The sequence below is a fragment of the Bos indicus genome, chromosome 11 (assembly GCF_029378745.1).
Source record: "Bos indicus isolate NIAB-ARS_2022 breed Sahiwal x Tharparkar chromosome 11, NIAB-ARS_B.indTharparkar_mat_pri_1.0, whole genome shotgun sequence".
Classification (NCBI taxonomy): domain Eukaryota; kingdom Metazoa; phylum Chordata; class Mammalia; order Artiodactyla; family Bovidae; genus Bos; species Bos indicus.
In genome coordinates, this window is record NC_091770.1 from 74,068,384 (window position 1) to 74,092,348 (window position 23,965).

The 23,965-nt window shown below is 40.7% G+C and overlaps 1 protein-coding gene across 2 annotated transcripts in view; it reads left to right on the forward strand.

The window, feature by feature from the left end:
- The first annotated feature begins 18,953 nt into the window (after positions 1-18,953).
- Positions 18,954-23,965, forward strand: part of DNAJC27 (DnaJ heat shock protein family (Hsp40) member C27) — a 37,988-nt gene continuing 32,976 nt past the window's right edge. The window contains exon 1 of one of the 2 annotated variants that reach the window (XM_070799027.1): positions 18,954-19,237. In XM_070799027.1, the coding sequence (XP_070655128.1) occupies positions 19,151-19,237 (87 nt within the window). In that variant the 5' untranslated portion in view covers positions 18,954-19,150. The remainder of the gene's footprint in view (positions 19,238-23,965) is intronic. The other variant, XM_019970610.2, reaches the window with a different exon arrangement.

Genomic DNA, 23,965 nt, shown 5'->3' on the forward strand with positions numbered 1-23,965 from the left:
AGTTTAATTAGGTCCCATTTGTTTATTTCTGTTATTTTCATTACTCTAAGAGGTGGGTCAAAAAAAATCTTGCTGTGATTTATATCAATGCATGTTCTGCCTATATTTTCCTCAAGAGTTCATCCATTTTGTTACTGATGGAACCTGGGCTGTTTCTAAGTTTTGACTATTTTTTGTTGTTGTTATACATATTTATTTTTTACTTTTTTTAATTAAAAAAAAAATTTCCCATCAATCCCAGTCTCCCAGTTTGTCCCACTCTCTTCCCTCCTGGGTAACCTAAGTTTGTTTTCTACATCTGTACTTTTTTTTTTTTTTACTATTCTTAATGATGCTGCTAGGAACATTGTTATACAAACATTTTGTGAACACATATTCTCTATTTCCTTGGACAACTACCTGGGAGTAGAATTGCTGAATCCCAGGATATATACGTGTTTAGATTTATCAAAAACTGTCAGATTTTCCCAGACTCCCACCAACAGTGTATGAGAATTCCAGTTGCTTCAAGGTGAATTTGACATTTTAATCCCTCAAATTATCTATCTATTCTGCTGTACTTTCTTTACAGAGTAAAGAAGCTTCACACCAAACTAACAGTGTTTTTTTTTAATGTCTATGGACACCTTCTCAGAGGGGACCCTGGAAATGATCACTTGGTTGGTGGAATTTCTCTGCCTCCAAGATGTTTCACTCCTGTACTCCGGTGTGTTGACCACGCGCTGAGCATGACTCAAGTACTTTTCTCAGATCCTTGGCCGTGCCCTTTCCATAAAGTGCTTGGATTTCTGGCTGCCTTTCACCTGAAGCAGCATTTCCAAAGCCTGCTTGACAGCACATACCATGGCAGCTGCAGGCTCCCAGGATCTGGTCTGCACCGTGAAGCTCAGCAGAAGCCTTGAGCTGTCACAGACCTCCTCTCCCCTTCCAGCAGACAGCGAGTTAAAACTAGAGCCTGCTTTGCAACTACCCAGAGGGATTTCTTTTTACTTCCTCAATTTAGTGTGATTATTAATTTGGTTCTGTTTCTGGAAACAAATAGCCAGTGCTAAGCAACCCACCGTCTTCCATTTGTAATTCTGATGCTGGTATCTTTTCAGAGGTGTTTACTTTTGCAGCTGTATAGCCTGGCTCTCTGCTCCTCTGCTTCACATTTTTGTTGAAAATCTTTTTGATCGAGTTAGAAGGTCTGCCCTGAAACACATTCATCTTCACGTTAATGAGGAGTGTGCTGTCCCTTGCTAGCATGCCTCAGAAGATGTAGCACACACACACACACACACACACACATATCCAGTGCTGTTCTTTGGTGCTTTCTAATTTGCTGTTTGCTTCGAATATCTGTGCTCCTTATTGTTTTCTCTTTAATACTTGTTTTTTGAATCGTCAGTAGCTACACCGGTACAAAATACAAAAGGTACAAAAAGTATTCAGTGAAAAGTCTCCCACTCTTATCTCTCAGCCCGCATCCCTTTCCTTGGGGACCCACAATTACCAGTCTCTCTACATGTTCAAAATCCACGAGTATGCACACTTCTTAAACAAACAAATAAGAAACCCACTCATTGTGGGTGGTGACATTGGTCTGTGCCTTGCTTTCTCCTTATCTATCTCTTGGAGAGCGTTTGCTATCATCAATACAGAGCTGGCTTGTTCTTTTTACTAGTTGCCTGTCACTGCGTGTGTGCATGCTCAGTCATGTCTGACTCTGCAACCCCATGGACAGTAGCCCACCAGTCTCCTCTGTCCATGGAATTTTCCAGGCAAGAATACTGGAGTGGGTTGTCATTTCCTACTCTAGGGGATCTTCTCAACCCTCTCTTCATCTGGTTAACAGGTTTGATCATGAAAACAAAATCTAAAAGATCAGTCACAACCTGTTTGTCCATCAGGAGGTTTTGGATTCTGTTATGGTACACACTGTTGGTAAAGAATCTGCCTGCCAATGCAGGAGATGCAAGTTCAGTGAGTAGCTACACCCGGTACAAAATACGAAAGGTACAAAAACAACAAAGAGCATGAGAGTTTGAAAGAAAGAAGTGTGCATACTCATGGATTTTGAACATGCAGAGAGACTGGTAATTGTGGGTCTCCAAGGAAAGGGATGGGGGCTGAGAGATAAGAGTGGGAGACTCTTCACTGAATACTTTTTGTACCTTTTGTATTTTGTACCGGGTGTAGCTACTGACTGAACTTGCATCTCCTGCATTGGCAGGCAGATTCTTTACCAACAGTGTATACCATAACAGAATCCAAAACCTCCTGATGGACAAATAGGTTGTTACTGATCTTTTAGATTTTGTTTTCATGATCAAACTTGTTAACCAGATGAAGAGAGGTGAAAATAGCTGTCATGAACCAGCAACAGTGTCAGGGTTGCCAGCTGATCCTGTGAGGTTTTATCAAAGTATATGACATTTCCCACACAAACCAGCTGGTGAGTGTTTAATGATGCTTGGCAGGCTTTCTGTCAGATCTTGGCTGCATCCTCAAGGAGACTGGCTACCTCTTGATGAGGTATTGCAGGGTGACATCTGGTCAACTCTGAATATCAAATCTAGCTTCCCTTCTCTCCTCTTTTTTTCATTGCTCGGTGTGATAAAATAGAGAAATAAATGACACAAACAACAAAAAGCATGAGAGTTGGAAAGAAAGAAATTTGTATGAACTGGATAAGAACAACAGCAAAAAAGATTTTTAGAGGTAGTATTTGAGGAGGGCAAAGCAGGGGTTGGTAGAAAGGTAAAATTTGTGAATTAAAAGCAAGAAAAACAGAAAGAGCAAGGAGAGGGGAGGCAATAGCCCAAATTCAGAAGATAAGGAGAAGGTCAAACAGACTGGAGCAAACATTTCACACTGAGGAGCAGTGGCCAGTGAGGCAGGACAGGTGAGATGAAGCAGGTTACAAACGAACTGAATACATGGATGGTAAGTGCAGCCTTCATCTTTGAGGGTCTAAAATAAGTCTTGCCATGTTATAGGGCACATTTCCCCAACTTATTCTGTCTGGAGCGTCTTAATTATTGATCACCTGTTCTTCCACATACTATGTAGAATCACCTTGCCAGCTTCCTTTTGGGACTGCATTTGTAGTGGCATTGATTCAAGAGATTAAGGAGAATCAGTTCAGTTCAGTTCAGTCGCTCAGCTGTGTCCGACTCTTTGCGACCCCATGAACCGCAGCATGCCAGGCCTCCCTGTCCATCACCAACTCCTGGAGTTCACTCAAACTCATGCCCATCGAGTTGGTGATGTCATCCAGCCATCTCATCCTCTGTTGTCCCCTTCTCCTCCTGCCCCCAATCCCTCCCAGCATCAGGGTCTTTTCCAATGAGTCAACTCTTCACTTGAGGTGGCCAAAGTATTGGAGTTTCAGCTTTAACATCAGTCCTTCCAAAGAACACCCAGGACTGATCTACTTTAGGATGGACTGGTTGGATCTCCTCACAGTCCAAGGGACTCTCAATAGTCTTCTCCAACAGCACAGTTCAAAAGCATCAATTCTTCGGTGCTCAGCTTTCTTCACAGTCCAACTCTCACATCCATACATGACCACTGGAAAAACCATAGCCTTGACTAGACAGACCTTTGTTGCCAAAGTAATGTCTCTGCTTTTCAATATGCTGTCTAGGTTGGTCATAACTTTCCTTCCAAGGAGTAAGCATCTTTTAATTTCATGGCTGCAATCACCATCTGCAGTGATTTTGGAGCCCCCAAAAAATAAAGTCTGACGCTGTTTCTACTGTTTCCCTATCTATTTGCCATGAAGTGATGGGACCAGATGCCATGATCTTTGTTTTCTGAATGTTGAGCTTTAAGCCAACTTTTTCACTCTCCTCTTTGACTTTCATCAAGAGGCTTTTTAGTTCCTCTTCACTTTCTGCCAGAAGGGTGGTGTCATCTGCATATCTGAGGTTATTGGTATTTCTCCCGGCAATCTTGATTCCAGCTTGTGCTTCCTCCAGTCCAGCGTTTCTCATGATGTACTCTGCATATAAGTTAAATAAGCAGGGTGATAATATACAGCCTCGACATACTCCTTTTCCTATTTGGAACCAGTCTGTTGTTCCATGTCCAGTTCTAATTGTTGCTTCCTGATCTGAATATAGGTTTTGCAAGAGGCCAGTCAGGTGGTCTGGTATTCCCATCTCTTTCAGAATTTTCCACAGTTTATTGTGAGCCACACAGTCAAAGGCTTTGGCATAGTCAATAAAGCAGAAATTGATGTTTTTCTGGAACTCTTGCTTTTTCCATGATCCAGCAGATGTTGGCAATTTGATCTCTGGTTCCTCTGCCTTTTCTAAAACCAGCTTGAACATCAGGAAGTTCATGGTTCACGTATTGCTGAAGCCTGGCTTGGAGAATTTTGAGCATTACTTTACTAGCGTGTGAGATGAGTGCAACTATGCAGTAGTTGGAGCATTCTTTGGCATTGGAATGAAAACTGACCTTTTCCAGTCCTGTGGCCACTGCTGAGTTTTCCAAATCTGCTGGCATATTGAGTGCAGCACTTTCACAGCATCATCTTTCAAGATTTGAAATAGCTCAACTGGAATTCCATCACCTCCACTAGCTTTGTTCGTAGTGATGCTTTCTAAGGCCCACTTGACTTCATATTCCAGGATATCTGGCTCTAGGTGAGTGATCACACCATCGTAATTATCTTGGTCGTGAAGAACTTTTTTGTACAGTTCTTCTGTGTATTCTTGCCACCTCTTCTCAATATCTTCTGCTTCTGTTAGGCCCATATCATTTCTGTCCTTTATCGAGCCCATCTTTGCATGAAATGTTCCTTTGGTATGATAATAGACATCTTTAATTTTTAAATACTCAAGAGATTTCATTTTACTTCTCAGAAGATGTCTACAAATAATTTTTCAGCCCAAAGTCAAAGATAACCAAGCACAGAAGGGAATAAGACATCAGTGAGGTGCAGCAGAAACAACCGGCAGTAGAAACAGACCAGCAAAGACTTCAGACATAGAACTTTCAGATACAGATTATAATATAAATATGCTGCCTGTATTTAAATACAGTAAAAGAATAGCTTAAAATATATTCCAGCATAACGAAATTATAAAAGTTGGCAGAAACTTAGTTTTACCCACTACTCTCTGCCCAGGGCAAGGACCGTTGTCTGGCATGTGGTAACTATTGAGCAAATATTAATATTTGTCAAGAGACTGACTGAATAGCTACATCCTAGGCCTCCCACCTGGGCTCTCGACACATATCTAACTGCCTGGTGGTCTTCATTAGGATGTTCTTTTGTCACCCTCAAATTATGTCCAACAAATCCCAACCTGCAGCATGTTCAAAACGGAGCTCACAGCGTTCAGTGTTTATCCTCGGACTTTCTTATTTCTATCAGTGACTCAGACTCTACAACTTGAGATCACCCCTTCCTGCGTTTTCTCTTTTTCCTTTACACCTAACAATCGCCGAGAGTCTTCTTTTTTTGTATTTCTTTCCTCTCTCCCTTACTATCCATTCTCATGTCCACTATAGTTTGGGTTTTTTTGTTATTACACATCTGAGTAACTACTGGGCTTCTGATGGCTCACCACCCCTACTTCTGTCTATTTTTGTATTATTCCTAAATTAATATTTCTAGAACGATATTCTGTGCACGCTAATCCCCTCTCCAAAAATTACATGTGCTTTATCAGAATATCCATCTTGTTTTCAGTCATCCAGTTCTTCAACAAATATTAATACTAATTGAATTTCTATTTTGTACCAAGTTTTAGTACTAGGAAATAAGTGAACTTCAGAGATTCAGTTCTTGCCCTCAGGAAACTTGCTGTCTAGTGGGGAAGATAGTCACTTGAAACAACAATTACGATTCAGTGTGACAAATGTTATCATAGAGGAAGTTCAAAAGTAGGGTAGAAGCCCACGACAGAGGCAAACTTGGGATGGGTAGGTAAAAAACAGGAGTTGGAGGAGGCGTCCCAGAGTAAAGAACTTTCAGTCTGATTTCTCATTATTCCCCTATTGCAACTTTCTGTCGCTTTAGGCATCATTCCTTCTATGTCTTATCTTTCCTTTAAAGTGAAAGTGAAGTCGCTCAGTCATGTCTGACTCTTTGTGACACTGTGGACTGTAGCCCTCCAGGGTCCTCCATCCATGGGATTCTCCAGGCAAGAATACTGGAGTGGGTTGCCATGTCCTTCTCCAGGGGATCTTCCTGACCCAGGGATCGAACCCAGGTCTCCTGCATGCAGGCAGATGCTTTAACCTCTGAGCCACCAGGGAAGCCCTACAAAGATCCTTTAAGATCCGTGTTAAATTTCTTCCCAGATTTCACACCCATGATGTCATTTCCTTCTTGGCTCTGACAGTGATAATGTGGTACAAAGGGTATGCTGGGTTGAATTTATGTATGTATACATAGACATGTACTTGCATATACACATTAGGTAGAATCATACAGAAATCACTGGATATTTAACCATTTTTAACCCACAAAAATGGCAGTTCCATATGAGCTAACCATATGATTTGAAAACTTTGCCTAAGGCCATGCCTGCATAAAACTATTATACAAATTTATAGTTTAGATTCAAGATACACACTTTTAAGCAACTCCACAAATGTCCTTTTATACAGATTCCAGCTAAGTGTAAATTCTCATTAACATATTTTACATCTGATCACATGTATGCATATAAACACATGAAGTGACAAACTTATTCACAAATGTCCTTACATATCATACACCCAAAACACACACACCAAACTGACAGATGCACAAGATGAAAATCTACACACACACATTCCCCAGAGCCAACACATTGGTATACATGTAGATTTCCACACACGCACTTGCATACACACATTTCTATATTGATGTATCCGAATAAGTCTCAAAATTTAACAAAGTCAGACATATATTTTCCCCTAGAGGCAAATTTCAACCCACCCTCATTTTTGTTTTTTTTTGGCCTCATAATGCAGCATGCGGAATCTTAGTTCCCCAAACAGGGATGGAAACTGAGCCCCTTGTAGGGGAAGCATGGAGGCTTAACCATTGGACTGTCAGGGAAGCTCCATCCACCCACTTTTAAAAATAATTATTTTAAATTGACACATGAAAACCCATGGCTGATTCATGTCAATGTATGGAAAAGCCACTACAATATTGTAAAGTAATTAGCCTCCAATTAAAATAAATAAAAATAATAAATTATTTATTTCAAATTGAAGGATAATTGCTTTACAATACTGTATTGGTTTCTGCCATAGATATACATATGTTCCCTCCCTCTGAAACCTCCCTCCCCATCCCTCCCCTCTAGGTTGTTACAGAGCCCTGGTTTGAGTTCCTTGAGTCATACAACCCATTGGCTGTCTATTTTACATATGGTAGTGTCTGTTTCCACGTTTCTCTCTCCATTTGTCCCACCCTCTCCTTCCTCCCCCTACCCCCGTGTCCATAAGTCTGTTTTCTATGTCTGAGTCTCCATTGCAGCCCATCCACCCACTTTTAATCTGTCTTTTTGTAGACATAGAAAATCAGATAATGAAGTGATACAATGATGCTTAAAATTAGAATTAATAAGCTCTGAGCTAGAACCTGAAGAACTCTGCTCTAAGTAAAAGTGCCTTTGCTTTAATGCACAGACCCTGAAACATTCACTGTGCTACTCAGAGGCCTTTTTAGGCTGTGCCCTCAGTAAGATCCCACCTTAGAGCTGAGGTAAAGCTTAAAGTTAGTGAGGTGTTATGTGCCTTGTCCAGAGAAGGCCTTTTCTATTGCAAGTCCCTGCCAGCCCTACTTTCCTTCTGGGTTGAGTAAAAGGGAAACTAGTCATGGGGAGGGTAAGCTGGAGCTAGTTATGGAATGGATTCCCGGGAAGTCATGACAAGCAGTAGTCACAGTTGTCACAGGTGGACAGTGGTCCTAGCAGGGAATGGCTGTGGTGGAGTGGGATCTGAAAATATAGTGAGAAGACACTTGTTTCTTTGTTGTATATGCTGCTTCCCACCACACAGTCTCTGTCTGGTTTCCATGGACACCAAGATCCATCATAGGAACAGCACAAGAAACTCTGAGCAGAGAAAAATATCAGACCAAGTCTGCTTGTTTAACTCTTAAACCCATGTGAAAATTAGGTAGGAATTGTTTTTGTAAACTTTTTGTATTGAAGCCTAATATCCTATGGAAAAGTGCACAAAACATTAGCATGCAGCTTAGTGAATTTTCACAACATGAACCCACCTTTGTAGCCATCACCCAGATCAAGATACACAACATGACTAATGCCCAGACCCTCTTTACACCCATTTCATTCACTAAAGCCCCAAAATAACCAGAATCCTGACTCCTAACACCATAGACTAGTTTTATCTGTTTTTGTGCGTGTGTTTAGTCACTCAGTTGTGTCCGACTCTTGCGACCCCATAGACTGCCAGGCTCCTCTGTCCATGGGAAGCTCCAGGCAAGAATACTGGAGTGGGTTGCCATTTCCTTCGCCAGGGGATCTTCTCAACCCGGGAATTGAACCCAGGTCTCCTCATTGCAGGTAGAGTCTTTACTGACTGAGCTACAAGGCATAATTGGAATCATCCAGTACATACTCCTGTATATCTTGTTTTTAATTCAACATTATATTTATGCAAGTCATAGCAGTAGTATAGTATTATATAGGGAAAATATAGTATTCCATTGTAAGAATCTGCCACAGTTTATTTATCCATTCTGCCACTGCTGGACAAATGAGTTGTTTCCAGTTTTTGACTAATAGTACTGCTATAATGTGGTACTGACAGAATGTGGTCCACTGGAGAAGGGAATGCCAAACCACTTCAGTGTTCTTGCCTTGAGAACCCCATGAACAGTATGAAAAGGCAAAATGATAGGATACTGAAAGAAGAACCCCCCAGGTCAGTAGGTGCCCAATGTGCTACTGGAGATCAGTGGAGAAATAACTCCAGAAAGAATGAAGGGATGGAGCCAAAGCAAAAACAGTACCCAGTTGTGGATGTGACTGGTGATAGAAGCAAGGTCCAATGCTGTAAAGAGCAATATTGCATAGGAACCTGGAATGTCAGGTCCATGAATCAAGGCAAATTGGAAGTGGTCAAACAGGACCAAGAGTGAACGTCGACATTCTAGGAATCAGCGAACTGAAATGGACTGGAATGGGTGAATTTAACTCAGATGACCATTATATCTACTACTGCGGGCAGGAATCCCTTAGAAGAAATGGAGTAGCCATCATGGTCAACAAAAGAGTCTGAAATGCAGTACTTGGATGCAATCTCAAAAATGACAGAATGATCTCTATTCATTTCCAAGGCAAACCATTCAATATCACAGTAATCCAAGTCTATGCCCCAACCAGTAACACTGAAGAAGCTGAACGGTTCTATGAAGACCTACAAGACCTTTTAGAACTAAAACCCCCAAAAGATGTCCTTTTCATTATAGGAGACTGGAATGCAAAAGTAGGAAGTCAAGAAATACCTGGAGTAACAGGCAAATTTGGCCTTGGAATACGGAATGAAGCAGGGCAAAGGCTAATAGAGTTTTGCCAAGAGAACGCACTGGTCATAGCAAACACCCTCTTCCAACAACACAAGAGAAGACTATACACATGGACATCACCAGATGGTCAACACTGAAATCAGATTGACTATATTCTTTGCAGCCAAAGATGGAGAAGCTCTATACAGTCAGCAAAGACAAGACTGGGAGCTGACTGTGGCTCAGATCATGAACTCCTTATTGCCAAATTCAGACTTAAATTGAAGAAAGTAGGGAAAACCACTAGACCATTCAGGTATGACCTAAATCAAATCCCTTATGATTATACAGTGGAAGTAAGAAATAGATTTAAGGGACTAGATCTGATAGATAGAGTGCCTGATGAACTATGGACGGAGGTTCGTGACATTGTACAGGAGACAGGGATCAAGACCATCCCCATGGAAAAGAAATGCAAAAAAGCAAAATGGCTGTCTGGAGAGGCCTTACAAATAGCTGTGGAAAGAAGAGAAGCAAAAAGCAAAGGAGAAAAGGAAAGATATAAGCATCTGAATGCAGAGTTCCAAAGAATAGCAAGGAGAGATAAGAAAGCCTTCCTCAGCGATCAATGCAAAGAAATAGAGGAAAACAACAGAATGGGAAAGACTAGAGATCTCTTCAAGAAAACTAGAGATACCAAGGGAACATTTCATGCAAAGATGGGCTCAATAAAGGACAGAAATGGTAGGAACCTAACAGAAGCAGAAGATATTAAGAAGAGATGGCAAGAATACACAGAACTGTACAAAAAAGTTCTTCATGACCAAGATAATCATGATGGTGTGATCACTCACCTAGAGCTAGATATCCTGGAATGTGAAGTCAAGTGGGCCTTAGAAAGCATCACTACGAACAAAGCTAGTGGAGGTGATGGAATTTCAGTTGAGCTATTTCAAGTCTTGAAAGATGATGCTGTGAAAGTGCTGCACTCAATATGCCAGCAGATTTGGAAAACTCAGCAGTGGCCACAGGACTGGAAAAGGTCAGTTTTCGTTCCAATCCCAAAGAAAGGCAATGCCAAAGAATGCTCCAGCTACTGCACAGTTGCACTCATCTCACACGCTGGTAAAGTAATGCTCAGAATTCTCCAAGCTAGGCTTCAGCAATACGTGAACCATGAACTTCCTGATGTTCAAGCTGGTTTTAGAAAAGGCAGAGGAACCAGAGATCAAATTGCCAACATCCACTGGATCATGGAAAAAGCAAGAGAATTCCAGAAAAACATCAATTTCTGCTTTATTGACTATGCCAAAGCCTTTGACTGTGTGGATCACAATAAACTGTGGAAAATTCTGAAAGAGATGGGAATACCAGACCACCTGACCTGCCTCTTGAGAAACCTATATGCAGCTCAGGAAGCAACAGTTAGAACTGGACATGGAACAACAGACTGGTTCCAAATAGCAAAAGGAGTACGTCAAGGCTGTATATTATCACCCTGCTTATTTAACTTATATGCAGAATACATCATGAGAAACGCTGGTCTGGAAGAAGCACAAGCTGGAATCAAGATTGCCAGGAGAAATACCAATAACCTCAGATATGCAGATGACACCACCCTTCTGGCAGAAAGTGAAGAGGAACTAAAAAGCCTCTTGATGAAAGTGAAAGAGGAGAGTGAAAAAGTTGGCTTAAAGCTCAACATTCAGAAAACGAAGATCATGGCATCTGGTCCCATCACTTCATGGCAAATAGATAGGGAAACAGTGGAAACAGTGTCAGACTTTATTTTTGGGGGCTCCAAAATCACTGCAGATGGTGACTGCAGCCATGAAATTAAAAGATGCTTACTCCTTGGAAGGAAAGTTATGACTAACCTAGATAGCATATTGAAAAGCAGAGACATTATTTTGCCAACAAAGTTCTGTCTAGCCAAGGCTATGGTTTTTCCAGTGGTTATGTATGGATGTGAGAGTTGGACTGTGAAGAAAGCTGAGTGCTGAAGAATTGATGTTTTTGAACTGTGGTTTTGGAGAAGACTCTTGAGAGTCCCTTGGACTGCAAGGAGATCCAACCAGTCCATTCTAAAGGAGATCAGTCCCAGGTGTTCTTTGGAAGGACTGATGTTAAAGCTGAAACTTCAGTACTTTGGACACCTCATGCGAAGAGTTGACTCATTGGAAAAGATTCTGATGCTGGGAGGGATTGGGGGCAGGAGGAGAAGGGGACGACAGAGGATGAGATGGCTGGATGGCATCACCGACTCAATGGACGTGAGTTTGAGTGAACTCCGGGAGTTGGTGATGGACAGACAGGAGGCCTGCTGTGTTGCAATTCATGGGGTCACAAAGAGTTAGACATGACTGAGCGACTGAACTGAACTGAAATGAATTGAACTGCTATAAATATTCCTATGCCAGGAATATATAGCTGATAAATAATATATATATATATATATATATATATAGAACATAAAAAGAATTCTTACAAGTCAATAAGAATAAATAAACTCAGTAAAACATTGGATGAGATAACTGAACAAGTACTTCATGTAAGAGAAAATGGCTTATGAATATATGAAGTCACCCAATCTCATTAGTCATCAGGGATAGACAAATGACCATTAGATGCTGCTGCTGCTGCTGCTGCTGCTAATTCGCTTCAGTACTGTCCGACTCTGTGCGACCTCATAGACGGCAGCCCACCAGGCTCCCCCGTTCCTGGGATTCTCCAGGCAAGAACACTGGAGTGGGTTGCCATTTCTTTCTCCAATGTATGAAAGTGAAAAGTGAAAGTGAAAGTGAAGTCGCTCTGTCGTGCCCAGTCTTTAGCGACCCCATGGACTGCAGCCTAACAGGCTCCTCGGTCCATGGGATTTTCCAGGCAAGAGTACTGGAGTGGGGTGCCATTGCCTTCTCCAATTAGATGCTACTACAAGCCTATAAGGAAGGCTGGCATGAAAAGACTGACGAAGTTGAAGACCACTGGGAATTTGGAACAAGTGGAATGCTCATTCCCTGTTGATGGCAATGTAAATTGATAAGCCACTTTGGAAAACTATTTGGTAGCACCTACATGCCCTATGACAAAAGAATTCAACCCCAAAGCAATGTGAACATAAGTAAAGTGCTGCATGGCATGTAGGGTCTTAATTCCCCAACGAGGGATAGAACCCACGCTCTCTGTAATTCCAAGGCAGTATCTTAACCCACTGGACCACCAGGGAAGCCCCTGAATGTAAATACTATGGTAGACTTTTCCTGTAAAATGTTAGAGTTGCACTAAGCTGCTAATAGGCATGACTAGTCATCAGCAGATAAATCACTCTAAGCCTTCTTTCTATTGTTACAGACTCAGCATAGTTCCTACTTTTTATGATTATTCACAAATTCTGTCAACATCTCTGCTGAAGGGTATGTTGAGGTAAAGACCTGAACTATTAAAGAGAGCTGGGTAAAAAGCAGAATCCTATCTGGTAAAAAGCAGAAATGTAGAGATTTCCTTCTTTCTTTCATTCTATTTCCTGTCATTTCCTTCTTCCAGCTTCTCTTCCCTTCTTTCTTTCTTAAACTTTTAATCAGGCTATTGGATGCCATTAACTGCAACTAGATATGCAAATAGAAACTGTGGTTTGTGCCAAAATCTCTTCTCCCTGGTAACCAGATCATTATGTCTGGAGCATCCAGAAATCTGGGAAGGGCGTTTTAGGCAGAGGGAAACTAAATACAAAGCCCATGAGATTCAGGGACTTCCCTGGTGGTCCAGTGGTTAAGACTCCATGCTTCCCCTGTAGGGTGTGTGAGTTTGATCTCTGGTCAGGGAACTAAGACCCCAGATGCCACCCAGTATGTCCAAAAATTAAAAACAAACAAAAAAATGTCCATGAGGTTCAAATGAACTTGGCATTCAAAGAATGGGAAGAAGATGGCATTTGAGCTCTTTCACTCTAGTAATTCACCTGGCACCCTAGAATGTCTTCCAAGAAATCTGCACTTTGCTCTGAGTTCAAATCCATTGGTGAAGCAAAGGCAATTTTCTCCCTGTCTATATCACTGAGTACCACTTGCCACAAACTCTTCGATACATTCCACTTCCTGTTGGCATCCTTGCTTCATTGGTTTGGCACTTTCAAGATGGCTTGATCCCATGGCTGGCAAATTGGTGTGAGCTGTCATATGGGAGCTCAACTGTGGTTGTGGATGGTGGTCGGGTGCCTCATCTCTCTATGGGGGCTTCTTCACACTTAGAATTCCAAAAGTGAGCATTCCAAGAGAACTAGAAGAAAATCACACTGCTTTCTATTATCTAGCTTTGAAAGTGTCATTAACATCACTTATACCCCAGTGATAAAGCCACCCAGATTCAAGGGAAAGAAGACATAGACATTCCCTGCAACACCTCTCAAGGGGAGAAATGGCAGTCCCATTATAAGAATATTATATAGGAACCTTGAAGACATTATGCTAAGTGAAATAAACCAGTCAGAAAAGGACAAATACTGTGCGATTCCACTCAAATGAGGTGCCAAGAGTAGTCAAGTGCATAGAGACAGAAGGAGAATGGTGGTTGCCAGGAGTAGGGGGAAAGAGGAGGGGAAACTGATGTTTAATGGGGACAGAGTTTCAGTTTGGAAAGATGAAAAAGATCTGGAGGTGGATTGTAGTAATGGTTGCATACAATGTGAATGCACTTAATGCCACTGAACTGTACACTTTAAAATGATCAGAATGGTAAATTTTATGCATATTTTCATTTTACAGAAAATACCCTATGGGATAGGAAATGTTTCAGTCACACAGTCCTATGGATGATAGTCGGATGAGGGTGTAGGTGTCTCATGTCCTCTGATAGAGCACAGTGCATGCTCAGAACCAAAATCTTGGAACTCACACCTAAGACAGAAAGGGCTAGTCAGAGTATCTTCCAAGGTCCTTGTATTGCTCAGGAGAAACTTATCCCATGCCAGATGCTTCTCTATGTTTTTTTACTCCCCTCCATCATCTGCCTGATTATTACATTACCCTTCTGAATCCCCAGGTCATTGTTCTGCATTTCTTTCAGAGTTTATAGTTATCAGTGGGAGACTTGGTCTATAGGGACTTTCACTGCCAAACTAGAAAGAGAGCTTCTCAATAAATTGAATCTAATACAAAGTTATTCAGTATGTGTATTTGTTTTCTGTTGCTATATAACAACAGCTTCAAACATTTCATATCTCACAGTTCTGTAGGTCAGAAATCCCAGCAAGGAGTAACTTGTTCTCTGGATCAGAAATCTCACAAGGCTGCAACAGGGTGACAGATAGCTGTGTCCTCACCTGCAACTCAAGAGTTCCTTCCCATTATGCAGGTTTTTGGCAGAATTCATTTACTTGAGGTGGTAGGATTGAGGTGCCCGTTTTCTCGCTAGCTATAGGGATTCCCTCTCAGCTCTGAGAGCCCACTAAGGTCTTTGCTGTGTGGCCCCTTCCATCTTCAAAGCCAGCAATGGAGAGAACCTCCCTCACACTGAATCTTTTTCACTCTCTGAATATCTCTCACCAGAAAAATCTTGTCCCATTTAAGAACTTTCGTTAGCAAACTTCCCTTAACAAGGGCTTCTCTTGTGGCAAAGCTCGTAAAGAATCCGCCTGCAATGCGAGAGACCTGGGTTCAATCCCTGGATTGGGAAGATCCCCTGGAGAAGGGAAAGGTTACTCACTCCAGTATTCTGGCCTGGAGAATGCCATGGACTGTATAGTCCATGGGATCGCAAAGAGTCAGACACAACTGAGCGACTTTCACTTTAACAACCTGAGGTCTGGCCCAGGGAGAATAATCTCCCTATCTTAAAAACAACTGAATCTAATCACAAGAATACACCAAACACAAATTGAGGGATATTCTAAAAATAAATTCAGATTAAAAAAAGACTGAAGATATATGACAACTAAATGATGCTGGATTAGGCTCCAGACCAGGGGTAAAGAACATAGTTACAGAGAATACTATTAGAGTAAATGGTAAAATCTGAATAAGGACTGTTGAGTTTGATCAAAATTTCCCATGTTCTTGGTTCAAGGTGCCCTCAGTGTCTCAGTAATTTTTTCACAGTGTTCCTTGGCCAAAAAAAAAATCTAGTTCCAAACAACTTATTAAATATTTATGCTCTAACAATTTAGTTGCCATTTGAAAAAAATATTACACATAAACTAAAAGAAAAATGGCATTTTTATTTCATTCTTAAATAACCACAATTATTTACTAATGGGATTTATGCAGCTATTGTGCACTGCACAACTTCTCGAATCCTGGAATCAGTTTGGGTAAGACCACCCTCATTTCCTGTTCTCATTGATTTTTGCACTGTACTTTTTATCACAAACACTGAAAAAACCCAGCTTCCCAAGTACATGACATTTCCAAGAAATATGGCACCATCTAATGTTAAAGCTGTGCATAACCTCAAGTGAGTAGTTTTGCTTGCCTTGAAAGTTCAGAATGTATTAATATCACACAGATACCCTCATGAATTCACCGCGGTGCTGTGGGGCACCCAGTGCACAGTTTGGGAACCACAGGATTAGATGATAGTTTTGTATTAATGTTATGTTTCCTCCAGTTGATAAATATGCTGTTGCTATGTAAGAGAAAGTCCTTGTTATTTAGGAAATGCACATCAAAGTGTTTATGAATAAAGAAAGACATCTGCAAACTACTCTCAAATGATTTAGACAAATTGTGTGTGTATTTGTGCATACATAGTTAGTGAGCACAACTGATAGAGGAAATGAGCAAAATATTAACAAGGAATCTGGATAAAGGGTTTACAAGATTTTTTTCCCCACTACTATTTTTGAAATTCTTTCAAAATAAAGATTTCTAAAAGATGCAATACAATACTATATTTCAAGGTGTATATACATATATAGTAAAACAATATTTAAATGCCTGGAAGTTAGAAGCGCCAATTCAAATAGTTGTAATGTTTTGTAGAGTGGGAAGAGGGATGTACATTTGGGGAAGAGTACATACAATATCGCAGATGTTTTATTTCCTAAGGTAAGCGGTGGACATTACATATTATCATTCATATCTTTAAGTATGTCTGACATACTTCATAGTTTATTTTAAAGAATACATATGTAGAATCCGGACTTCCCTGGTGGTACAGTGGATAAGAATCTGCCTGCCAATACAGGGGACACTGGCTAGATACTTGGTCCAGAAGATTCTACATGCCGAGGGGCAGCTAAGCCTGTGTGCCACAACTACTGAGCCCATGATCTGGGTCCTTGCGCTGTAACTGCTGAGCCTGTGTGCCGCAATTACTGACGCTGGAGCTCCTGGAGCCTGTGCTCTGCAACAAGGGGGGCCACTGCAATGACAGGCCCGCACATCTAGAGACTAGCCCTGCTCTCCACAACTAGAGAGAGCCTCCACGCAGCAATGGAGACCCAGTGCGACCAAAAATACAAGTTAATTAATAAAAAAAATATGTAGAATCTTTTGTAACAGATAAAACATAAAAAATATGAGTAAATGAAAGCATACCACTGTTGCTTATTGGGGATTACCATACACTTCACGGGCAGCCCTGACTGCCACTACACACCCATGTCATGCCAACATTATGGATTAAGAGGGCTGACTCCAGAGCTCACATTTCTAATCCACATACTATATCTTCCAGCTCCATACACAGTTAACATACTTCTTTTTGTTCCTTTTATCTTAGACTGGAAAAGAAAGCTAACTTTCTTGCTTTTTCTGTTTTAAACAAATTTAACACAATTAGTAAACAATATGGCTGTACATATTCAAAACTTGAAAATATCAATATAAAAAAATGATAATAAATTTTAATCTTTAGCACATTTCACTGCTCTCATGCTCAACAGTATTATACCTAATGTCTTTAATAGTTGAAGATTTGACATTTTGCAATTATACTTCCACAATATCAGTTCTATTACAGGGTCTGCTGCTGCTGCTGCTAAGTCACTTCAGTCGTGTCCGACTCTGTGCGACCCCATAGACGGCAGCCCACCAGGTTCCCCTGTCCCTGGGATTCTCCAGGCAAGAACACTGGAGTGGGTTGCCATTTCCTTCTCCAATGCATGAAAGTGAAAAGTGAAAGTGAAGTTGCTTAGTCGTGTCCGACTCTTAGCGACCCCATGGACTGCAGCCTACCAGGCTCCTCCGTCCACGGGATTTTCTAGGCAAAAGTACTGGAGTAGGGTGCCATTGCAGGGTCAGTATGGCAGAAACCAACACAACATTGTAAAGCAATTTTCCTCTAATTAAAAAATAAATTAAAAAAGAGGAAATAAAAGAAACAGATGCTTATTGATTTATCAAATCATACTGAGAGATCAGCATGAAAATGGAAAATTTTCATGGAGATCTGGAAAATCAGTATGAATCCAATTCTTTTAAGCTTTAAACTATCAAAATTCTAACCAGGACTTATATCTCATAATTGTAAAGAATTTTAGAAGCTTCACCGAACTAAGTTACATTACTTGTTTACTATGGAAACAATCCAAAATAAGCTTTTTTTCTTAATAAGCATTTAATGTTTAAAAATTAAATTTTAACATTAAAATGCTTGAAAAATCTAACTTAAAATAACTGTTACAAAACTTTGAGCCTTTAGTCACTATCTTCCTGAAATGTATTTAAAACGTTTATAGCTATGTGAGAACAGAAGCAATGCTACCTTCCCCCTCATAATTTAGTGGGAAATTGGCAGCCATTCTTTTTCAGGGCACTAAACAAACGTTTGTCAAGTTCTATTCATCTTCTGTAGCTAAATATATTGACCCCCAAAGCGACAGTTGCTCAAACTGTTTTCTATTTTAGAAGATGCGTTCCGTCTCATCGCTTGGAATGAGAACAGTGGTTATCTCAGAATTATTATTTTGTTATATTTTCAGCTAAAGGTGAGAACAAGATGGGGTTAAATGTGGATGAGTAGCAGGGTAACGAGCTAAACTGAGCTCACAGCTACAATCACACACACCTTGACAGAAGTGAAAGTGTAAAAAAGGTCTAATCTGAACGTTCCACCTGCAGGCGAGAAGTACATAATAGGGACCCCAAGGGAAACATAATATTGGAAGAGGGGGTCAGTGGATGTGCCCATGGGTACTGAAGAATCCACAAAAAGTACACCAAAACGGACCGTGGTCTACTTGGCATATCCGCACCGATGGACCTTGAACTAATCCGTAATTTCAGCTACTTCCAGCCTGAGAATCTGCCTTGAACAGTCAATAAATGTCTACCACTCGGCTGCGAACCTAACAAATTTCTAGGTCCTGAAACCCCACCCTGGCCATAAGTTCGCATCCTCCATGAAATGTAAAACTCAGCCACCTCCCGCGAGGCCGCCTTCCTGCCTACGGACACTGCCGAGCCAGATCGCGCGACCCTAGGGAGCAGCCTCATCTCTGGGGCCTGGTGATGACGTCACGCGGCCCCTTGCTAGCATCGCGAGACTCTCTTCTGCCTCCTCCAGTTCCCTACCCTCCCAACCGTCAGCGCCCGCTGCCAGGCAGCGGCGGGGATGGCGAGCCGAGGAGCCAGGGTGGTGACGAGAGCAGCGGTCCCGCCATTGGACGAGGAAGCCTGAGGGACGGGCCAGCGTGGTGAACAAGCAGAGACCGAGGCTGCTGGCCCCGAGAGAGCGAGGGCCATGGAGGCCAGCATGCCGAAGCGGAAGGAGCCTGGCAAGTCTCTGCGCATCAAAGTCATCTCCATGGGCAACGCCGAAGTGGGAAAAGTGAGTATCGCGCTGGGAGGGGCGGGACCGCAGCGCGGCGGAGCGACGTGCCGATTGGCTGGGAGGGCGGCCACTCAACAGCCTGGTCGCCCGGCCTCCTCCCCGCCCCTGAGCAGGCCTGGGTCTCCTGAGGGATACGGCTCCACGAGGAAAAACTCTCCTGACCTTTTTGACCTTTGGGTTGCCCCCCTCCGACACCTAAAAAGGTGTCTCGAGTGGCCACTAACCGTTGACTATATCCCAAAGAGAGAGGAGGCCTAGGTCCTCATGTCAGATCGTATGCTTGGATAACATACCCAAGCGTTCTGGGTGACCCGTACAGGACTTTGAGGTGGAGAATAAAAGTTCAGTTACCCCAGCAGAGCTTGGGAGCTGATAACTTACTGGGCTGTGTGTGAGGATGGGGATTTGTAAAATTTACCCTGTAGATGTGGAGCCCAGAATCTACATTTCATTTGTAAGAGAGCGTAACTGATGCTGAAGTGATTCACAGGGAGGTGCAGTGGATGTCAAGGAACTTGCATTATTTTGTTTTGTTTGTGTTTATCTCTGATAGTGTCACCACATGCATTATCGCAAAGAAGTCTTAGATCCACTGTCTTTTCCTATGGTGCTTCTGCTGCTGCTGCTGCTGCTGCCAAGTCGCTTCAGTCATATCCGACTCTGTGCGACCCCAGAGACAGCAGCCCACCAGGCTCCTCTGTCCCTGGGATTCTCCAGGCAAGAACACTGGAGTGGGTTGCCATTTCCTTCTCCAATGCATGAAAGTGAAAAGTGAAAGTGAAGTCGCTCAGTCCTGTCCGACTCCTAGCGACCCCATGGACTACAGCCTACCAGGCTCCTCCGTCCATGGGATTTTCCAGGCAAGAGTACTGAAGTGGGGTGCCATTGCCTTCTCCAATGGTGCTTCAGCTGGCTATCAACTCTAAACTCTCCCATAGTATTGGGGGTAGGGAGGGCAGGAGGTGAATGGAGGTCTTTATCCCCATGTGAATTCTAAGACCGCCTCTTCTTCATCCAAATTGTCTCTTCAGGGTGAGTGGAAGCTGTTAGTTAAGAACCTTCCAAGGTCATCAAATCAGTGACTGAGACAGAATTAGAACCTGGGTCTTCACACTCCCATTGCAGTGTTCTTTCCATCATTGTTGTTTAGTCGCCAAGACTCTTGCGACCCTGTGGACTGTAGCCCGCCCGGCTCCTCTGTCCGTGGGATTTCCAAGGCAAGCATACTAGATTGAGTTGCCATTTCCCTTTCCAGGGGATCTTCCTAACCCAGGGATCAAACCCGCATCTCCTGCATTGCCGGCAGATTCTTTACCACTGAGCAACCGGGAAGCCCCCCTTTCCAATCATTATTTGCTGTCAAAATCAACTCCTAGTAGGATCTACATGCCCAGAGAGCTGTTAATGGGAGTGTTTATGCCAAAGACCTGCACGTAATTGATGCTCAGTAAATGTTTATTAGTGTCTTTTCTTTCCATTTAGTATTATTTTGTATTGTTTATATATCTGTGTATATGTATGTAGTAACGTAGCTGAAGGTCGATGATTACTGAATGTAAACTATGTGCCAGGCATTGAAAAGAAAAGAAAGACCTCTAGAAGGTCATATACTAAATACTAAACACTAAACTGGCTAAGTGAGCATGCTCACTTTTAAAATTTTGCTATGCTTAATGATTCAACTTTATTTTTTTTTTTTGATTCAACTTTAGAAATAGCTTAAAATGTCCAGTATCAACCACGTTCATGTAATACAGTTCTAGATTTATTAACCAATGCAGTTAGGGAGAAAGAAATAATGTACGAAATGCTGAAAAGGAGAAAGCAAAATTGCCATTATATGTTAATGATATGATTGTTTATCTGAAAACCCAAAGAGAATTAACTGAAAACCTATTAGAAACAACAAGACAAAATTAATACATAAAAACTTACAGCTTTACTGTATTAGAATTATAATTTTGGACTATATATTTGAAAAACTGTTTTAGTTTACAATAACGACCAAAATAAAGTGCCCAGGCTTAAACTGCAGAAGATATAGGTAGGTCTTAGGACCTATATAACAGAGAAAGCAATGGCACCCCACTCCAGTACCCTTGTCTGGAAAATCCATGGACGGAGGAGCCTGGTAGGCTGCAGTCCATGGGGTTGCTAAGAGTCGGAGACAACTGAGCGACTTCATTTTCACTTTTCACTTTCATGCATTGGAGAAGGAAATGGCAACCCATTCCAGTGTTCTTGCCTGGAGAATCCCAGGGACAGAGGAGCCTGGTGGGCTGCCGTCTCTGGGGTCGTACAGAGTCAGACACGACTGAAGTGACGCAGCAGCAGCAGCAGCAGCAGCAGCAAGACCTATATAAAGAAACATTTCTACAGAGACATGCAATTACTTAGACAAGTGGAAAGGTATGTGTCCTCTTAATTAGGATCACTCAATATTTTGGAGATATCAGTTCTTTAAAATAATCTACAAATGTCATTCAATTATAGTTAAAACATCAGTAGTTTTTTTCTTCAGAACATAATAAAAGGTACTAAAAGTCCTTAGGAAAAATTAAATGTGAGACTAACCAAGAAAATTGAGGAGAAGAAATGAGAGGAAACTAACACTACCAGATATTAAAACATATTTTAAAGTTACTAAAGTTTTCCTATTGATACTGGAAAGTAAATACAGAGACACTAGTGAAACAGACTGGAGTCCAGAAATAAACCAAAATGTATAAGGAAATTCAGTTTACTAGTTAAACTGGGAAATTAGGGGCCATTTAATAAATACTTTTGTTACAACTATTTACTATTTGGGGGTAGGAGTGGATTCCTTCTGAATGCCTTTCTCAAAAATAATTTTTTCATAGATGAAATATTTAAGTGTAATTAAAAAATGTTTGCCTTAGTTATAAAAGTAAAACATACTCATTTTAAAGAATTTAGAAAATGTAGGAAAATATACAGATAAATAATTTTAGGTTAAAAAGACATGCCCTAGTAAATAATCCTTGGCTCAAAGGACAAATCAAAGCAAATGACAAAATAACTAGAAACCAATGAAAGGAGAGAATCCATGCCAAAATCTTCAGGGCAGATTGAAAGCAATCCTGAAAGAAAAATGAATTATCTAACTCATTTCTAAAAAGGAGACATTGGGAGGGAGGGGGGTTCAGGATGGGGAGCGCGGGTGTGCCTGTGGCAGATTCATCTCGATGTTTGGCAAAGCTAGTACAATATTGTGGAGTTTAAAAATAAAATAAAATAAAAAAAATAAAAAGGAGACATTAAAAACTAAAAGAACTTAGTAGTTGTACAACTTTGTGAATATGCTTGGAACCACTGAACTGTACACCTTAAAAGTATGAATATAATGGTATGGTATAACTGAATTTTCAAAAATAAAGAAACTTAAGACAGAAGAAAAAGGGCCTTAAATATGAGAGAAAGAATTCCCTGGAAAGATTAATGAAAAAGAAAAATGCCTAAAATTTATTTTAAGAAAAATAGAGAAAGCAAAATATTACAAGATTAGTGCTGAAAATCATATTCTGGAAGAAATTAAAAGAAAGATTAGAGAATACTATATATATTCAGTTCTTGGGATCATATTTCAAAATACAGAGAAAATGGAGGATTTCTTAGCAAGGTATAAATTACCAAAATTGACTCAAAAAGTAGAATACCCAAGTGACCATTCATACAAAAAGAAATTGGAAAAAGCAATTAAAAGATTTATTATCCTAAAAGGTATCAGGATCAGATGGCTTCATGAAAAGATTTATTTAAGCTTTAAATAACATATAATTTCAGTTATTTAAGTTATTCCAAGGCAAAGAAAAAGATGAACAGCACTCCAATTTATTTATATAAAGTCATGGTGACTTAAATAGCAAAACTTGATATAGTCTCAAAAAAGAAAAGTATATATACTATTTTCATATATGCATACAAATGCATAATTCCTAAATATCCATGAATAGAATTCAGCAGCATATCAAAAATTTCACTATTAGCAAGTAGGGTTTATTCCCGGAATGCAAACTTGGTTCAACATCAAGAAGTTAATCATCATAATTTGTTTATATTCTAAACCCATTTTTCTGTTAGGCAATGTATCTTTCTTACCAGTTTTTCTGGTTTGAGGATGTTAGAGTTATTAACTTTTTGCCAGCTGTATGAGTTACGAATATTTGCCCCAGTTATGTTCTTTTAATACTTGGTGTTTTGCCATACAATTGCTTTTATTATTATTTGTATATACTCAATTATGCCCATCTTTTTTAAAATTGAAATATAGTTGATGTACAATATTATGTTAGCTCCAGGTATGTTACACAGTGATTTGACATAAATGATCATCACAAGTCTAGCAACCAGCTGTCCTCATATGAAGTTACTGCAATAATATTATTGACTATATTCTTCATGCTGTATAATACATTCTAGTGGCTTACTTCTTTTAATAAGAGGTTTGTACCTCTTATTCCTGTTTACCTATTTCACTTCCCCATCCCCTACCCCTTCTGGCAACCACCCATTTGTTCTCTGTATCTATGAGTCTGTTTTTGTTTTGTTTGTTAGGTTCCACATATAAGTGAGATCATATGGCATTTGTCTTTCTTTGACTTATTTTACTTAGCATAATACCCTCTAAATTTCATTCATGTTTTCACAAATGATAAGGTTTCACTTTTAAAATGAAAAAAATAAAATTTTAAAATTTATTTTAAA